The sequence below is a fragment of the Phascolarctos cinereus genome, unplaced genomic scaffold, assembly GCF_003287225.1.
Source record: "Phascolarctos cinereus isolate Bilbo 61053 unplaced genomic scaffold, phaCin_HiC Scaffold_2;HRSCAF=192, whole genome shotgun sequence".
Classification (NCBI taxonomy): domain Eukaryota; kingdom Metazoa; phylum Chordata; class Mammalia; order Diprotodontia; family Phascolarctidae; genus Phascolarctos; species Phascolarctos cinereus.
This window is the reverse complement of record NW_027555625.1, coordinates 102,324,349-102,330,460: the sequence shown is the minus strand read 5'-3', so window position 1 is coordinate 102,330,460 and position 6,112 is coordinate 102,324,349. Positions and strand designations below refer to the sequence as shown.

At 39.7% G+C, this 6,112-nt stretch overlaps 1 protein-coding gene across 1 annotated transcript; it reads right to left on the bottom strand.

Moving 5' to 3' along the window:
- Positions 1-4,184: 4,184 nt before the first annotated feature.
- Positions 4,185-4,826, bottom strand: LOC110215074 (calmodulin-alpha-like). The gene is given in 3 exon segments (XM_078149059.1): positions 4,185-4,349; positions 4,544-4,730; positions 4,732-4,826. Coding segments are annotated over 3 exon segments (447 nt in total).
- Between the last annotated feature and the right edge of the window lie 1,286 nt (positions 4,827-6,112).

The following is a 6,112-nucleotide window of genomic DNA, read 5'->3' as shown; positions in this document are numbered from 1 at the left end:
CTCTTTTCCTTGATACTATCTTCTCTCTAGGGCTTCACACCACTGCCCTCTCCTGGTTCTACTTATCAGACTGTTCCTTCTCATTCTCCTTTGCTGATCTTCACCTAGTCATGCCCACTAACTGTGGGTATTGCTCAAGGTTCTGGGTCCTCTTCTCTTCTCCCTCTATGTTGTTTTGCTTTGTGATCTCACTAGTTCCCATGGATTCAATTTTCAATTCTATGCAGATGATTCTCAGATCTTCTATGTCTAGCTCTAACCTCTGAGTTCTAGACTTGATTATCCATGTGCCTATTGGATATCCAAACTAGATGTCCCATAGACATCTTAAACTTAACATGTCCAAAACTAAACTCATTTTTGCCTCCACCCAGCCTACCTCTCCTCTACTTAACTGTCTTATTAAAGTTGAGGGCCCTTTTTCTAGTGCCTCTGGTTTATCACTTCGGTGTCATCCTTCACTCATTCTCTCTCAACCACACCCCCCCCTCCAGCCCCATGCAATCTGTTGTCAAGGCCCATCAATTCTACCTTATCACTATCTCTCCTATATACTCCCTTCTCTCCTCTGACACTGACACCACCTGGACTATTGCTGTAGCCTTCTGGTTCATCTTCTTACCTCAAATCTCTCCCTTTTCCATTTCATCTTCTATTCAGTTATCAGACTGATTTTCCTAAAGTTCTGGTTTGACTATGTCACACCCCCCAACCACCTTATTCAATAAACTCCAGTTGCTCCCTGTTGCTTCTAGGATCAAATATAAAATCATTTGTTGGGTTTTTTAAAGTCCTTCATAACCTCACCCCTTCCTACCATTTTAGTCTTCTTATACCTTATAACCCTACATAACTCCATATAATCTTATAACTCTAAGAGTTGGTGCAATGGATAGAGCACTGAGTCTGGACTCAGGAATACCTGAGTTCAAATCCAGATTCAGACACTTACTAGCTGAGTGACCCAGGACAAGTCACTTAACCTCTGTCTACCTCAGTTTCCTTAATAGTAAAACAGAAATAATAATAGTACTGATTGTATGAGATTGTTGTGAGGATCAAGGACATAATATTTATAAAGTGTTTAGCACAGTGCTTGGCAATAAGTAAACATTTAGTAAATGCCTGTTGAGTAACTCTGTGTTAATGAATTTTACATTAGATTTGGAGTTAGGAAACACAGTTTCAGGTCTTATCTTTGACACATATTTGCTATGTGACCCTGGGCAAGTCTGTTAACCATTTCTCAATGCTTCAGGCAACTCTCTAAGACTATAAATTGCAGAGAAGGTGCCAATATGCATTTGGTGGAAGGGGTTTCCTCAGCAGGGATCTCCTTCTACCAGTGAAATAACAGGTGCCTACCCCTATGTTTACTCAGTTCCCTACTAAGTGTCAGGAACTGTTAGGCAATGGGATTAAAAGACAAGAACAAAGAGTCTCTGGCCTCTATACAACATGTCTCTCTTCACTCCAATCTATCCTCCATTCAGCCACCAAAGTGATTTTCCTGAAGTGCAGGTCTGACCATGTCACCTAGTTACTCAATAAACTCCAATGGCTTCCTATTACCTCCAGGATGAAACACAGTCTGCTGACATTCAAGGCCCTTCATAACCTAGCCTCTTCCTACTTTACCAGTCTTCCTGTACTTTATTCCCTGACACATTACTCCAATGATACTGATCTCCTAGCTGTCCCATGAACATGACACTTACATCTCTTGGCTCTGAGCATTTTCTTTGGCTGCCCCCCAGAATGCTTTTCCTCCTCTGTTCTATTGATTTCCCTGTCTTCCTTCAAGTCCCAACTAAAATCCCATCTTTTACTGGAAGCTTTTCCTATCCCTTCTTAACTAGAATTAAAGGTGCTAGAGCGCCTTTCCTCTGTTCGTTATTTCCTGTTTATCTTGTATATAGCTTGCGTCGTATATTTTTTTTTGCATGTTATCTCTTCTGTGATCTCCTTGGGGACAAGGACTGTGTTCTGTCTTTTTGTATATACCTAGTACTTAGTATGGCACATAGCAGGTTCTTAAGAAATGTTATTGATTAGTAAATACAAACTATACTCAAAATAAATACAGAGCAGTTCCAAGACCAGGGATGGGGCTTGGGGTTAACCAGCAGAGGACAGGCTAACTGAAGGAAAAGATACTCAAGATGAACCTTGATCCAAAGTGAGAAGGGAGAGTATTTCCTTCACTTAGTCCATTAGCATATTTAGGCCCCTACTATGTGTCAAGCACTGAGCTAAGCACAAGGGATACAAAGAAAGGGGAAAAACAGTCCCTGTCCACAAGGAGCTCACAGTCTAATGGGGTAGACCACATGTAAACAACCATGTACAAACAAGATATAGACAGGATAAATTAGAGATAATGAACAGAGGGAAGGCTTCTAACGCAAGGTAGGACTCAGCTGAGACTTGAAAGGAGACAAAGGAGGAGACGACGAGGGAGAGAATTCCAGCATGGGGAACAGCCACTGAAAACTCTTGGAACTGGGAGACAGACTATCATGTTTAAGGAATAGCAAGGAGGCTAATGCCACTGGATCCCAGGCTTGCGAGATGGAGACAAAGGATGATATAGAGATGAGGGATAAATGACACATATGGGGGACAGCAAGAAAACGTGCTCATCAAATAATGCCAATTAGAGGGATAGAAAATATGACGGATGACAAAATCCAAATACTGAACTGAAGCAAAATTTAATTTGACAGAAATCAATGTATGATTGCAGTGTCTGAAGGGGAGTTATGGGCAATGAGCCTGGAAAGGAAGGCCAAACCCAGGCTGTAAATGCTAAACAGAAGTTTATACTTTATCCTAGAGGCAACAGGGAGCCACTCTCAGGGAGCAGGTAGCATGAAATGATCGGGCCTCGATTTATAAAAATCACTTTTGAAGCTGTGTGTGATGGATTAGCAGTCAGGCGGCATAGCGGATACAGTGCCAGGTCTAGAGTCAGAAAGACTCATCTTCCTGAGTTCAAATCTGGCCTCGGGCATTTACTAGCTGTGTGACCCTAGGCAAGTCACTACAACTGTTTGGCTTAGTTTCCACATCCATAAAATGAGTTAGAGAAGGAAATGGCAAACCACTCCCAAATCGTTGCCAAGAAAACCCCAAATGGGGATCACAAAGAGTCAAACATGACTAAAAATGACTGAAACTGAAATGGGTGATGGATTAGAGCAGATAGAAGCTGCATGTAAGATGGTATACGATGATGGTATATAGTTAAGGAAAGTGTTTATCCCTTGACTATTAAGAATTTTTAAATTTCTTTTTGGAAAAGGGCTTTAAAATTATGTCATATTAGTTTCACATCATATTTGGATGGCAGTCTGATGTGGTAGAAAAAGCCCTGGATGTGGAGTCCCAAGACCTGGGTTTAATTCTTTTTTTTAAATTGTAACTATTTTTTAATTGGAAAACAAATATACAACTTGGAATGGATTTGGGGCAAATTGTGCCATAAGCAGATTTTTTTAAAGTGGCTAAACAAAGTTTAAAAAGTAAGTAACAGGGGAACAGCTAGGTGGCACAGTGGATAGAGCACTGGCCCTGGATTCAGGAGGACCTGAGTTCAAATCCGGCCTCAGACACATAACACTTACTAGCTGTGTGACCTTGGGCAAATCACTTAACTCCATTGCCTAGCAAATGAAAAAAAAAAGCAAGTAACAATAGAAGGAAATGTTTTCTGGTACAGGACCAGTAGTACAAAAGAATAGCGTGGATAATACACCCGTTTTGTGCTAGTGCAACTTTAAGTACATATTGTTGACTGTCCATAGTCTATGCAGAGTCACAACTCCACACTTCAACAACATGCTGACAGTTCCCAAAGAAAACTACTTCTTTAAAAAAAAGAAAGGCATAACCCAGATGTTCCCTCATTTGACCAACTCCATCTAAGTTCAGATGTGCAGAAGGGCTTAGATATATCCACAGTAAGCCACATACAACATATTTTACTTGATCAATTTTCCAAAATAAAATTTCAGGACAATGACAGTAGAAAAGGGGAAAAAAAACAAAGAAGGAATGAAGTCCTAATTACTACACACGCACATCCTTTTGACAGTAGGGGGAAAACTTTTTACAGATAAGTTACAAAGAAAAGCAAATAAACAATTCTATACAAGAAATTTAACATATTCTATACAATGTCTTCACTTCACTGTCATAATTTGTATAAACTCTTCATAGTTTACTTGACTATCCCCATCAATATCTGCTTCCCTGATCATTTCATCAACCTCTTCATCTGTTAACTTCTCTCCGAGGTTTGTTATCACATGGTGAAGTTCTGCTGCACTAATATAACCATTGCCGTCCTAAGACAAAAATTTAGTTGAACCTTTAAATCATGATAAAGCAAATGCAAGGAAGCATCTTTAGAAGTTTTGACAGTTTGTCTTCTGTTCTTGCCACGTACTTTTCCCCTCGCAAAAAAAAAAAAGTTCCTAAAAGTATAAAAAAGGTGTTGATGCTCATGCTGAAGGTACTCGAAGGAAAGGTGTTTGTGCACCTTGTCAAACACACGGAGTGCTTCTCTAATTTCTCCTTCACTGCCTGTGTCTTTCATTTTTCTTACCATCATAGTCAGAAATGCTGGAAAGTCAGTTGTGCCATTACCATCATCATCTACTTCATTAATCATATCCTGTAATTCAGCTTCTGTGGGGTTTTGCCCAAGTGACCTCATTACAATTCCGTTTTTTTGTTGTTACAGTACCATCTCCATCCTTGTCAACTAGTGAAAAGGCTTCTTTGAATTCTGCAATCTTCTCTTGTGTCTGCTGATCAGCCATGCTTATGCCCAAGTTCCTATCAAACAATCTCCACATTCGGTAGTTGCACTCAGACTCCTGGATTTAATTCTTTCACGTCTTATTATATGTGACCCTGAGCAATCTTTCTGGGTCTCAGTTTCCTCATCTGTAAAATGAAAATATTTATACTAGCTAGCATTTATATAGTCCTTTAAAGTTTGCAAAGTGTTTTACAAATATTGCCTCATTTGATCTTCACAACAACTCTGGGAGATAGGTCCACAATTATTCCCATCTTAGAGTTGATGAAACTGAGGCAGACAAAGTTTAAGTAACTTGCCCAGGTTCACACAGCTAGTAATTGTCTGAGGCTGGATTTGAACTCAATGTCTTCCCAACTTCAAGCCCAGCACTCTATCCATTGCACCACATAACTGCTTCTAACAATCATATTAGCACCAGCCATCTTGCAGTGTTGTTGTGAGGAAAACTTTGTAAATGGGAAAGTAACATATAAAGGTAAGTAGAATCATCTTTAATTATAGGTACTATTGTCTGAAAAGTTGGGGGAATCTCAGATCAACTGACTTCTTTCCACTTGCCCAGGCTTGAGATTTTAGTTGCCTTGCTATAACATGCCTATTCTGATTATATGGCATGGGATGGCATGGAGGTACCCAACAAAGCACAGCTTTGAGTAAGAGCCTAGTGATGGAGCATGTCTGTTGACCAAGGCCCGGCCAAACTAAGTTTGGAGAGGCACCTCACCAGGTTGTCCACAAGGCAATGAACTTTTTGGCTAAAACAACTCTGAAAGACTATCTCCTGAGTTACAGAGGGGCTCTGATTTGTGGTGGCAGAAGGAGTTTCCAAATTAAGGAAATCATAGATTCTTGAAACACTAAAATATTGTTGTGTATTACATAAGACTTTTTGGCTCAATAGAAAGAATATAAATTGGTATTTATTAGAAGAATTGCAAGATTTTGAATTTCTTAGTATTCTGAATTGACATCCTCTACTTTTCAGTATATGATTCTTTGTTTTCCTGGTGCTTAGAAAAAAATAAGGAATTATACTACTGAAAATTATGAGGGGACTTCACCTTAAAATGCGCCACTGCTGCTTTTTTACAACACTACTCTCTTTCTCATTCACCTTCTATCTTTCTGACCACTATTCTGTCTCCTTTGCTGGCTCATCATATATATCAAACCCCTTGGCCATGAGAGTTCCCCAAAGTTCTATTCTAGGTCTTCTTATCTTTTCCCTCTACTTCTATCTCTTGGTAAACTCATCAGCTCCTATCTCTTTAACTGTCATCT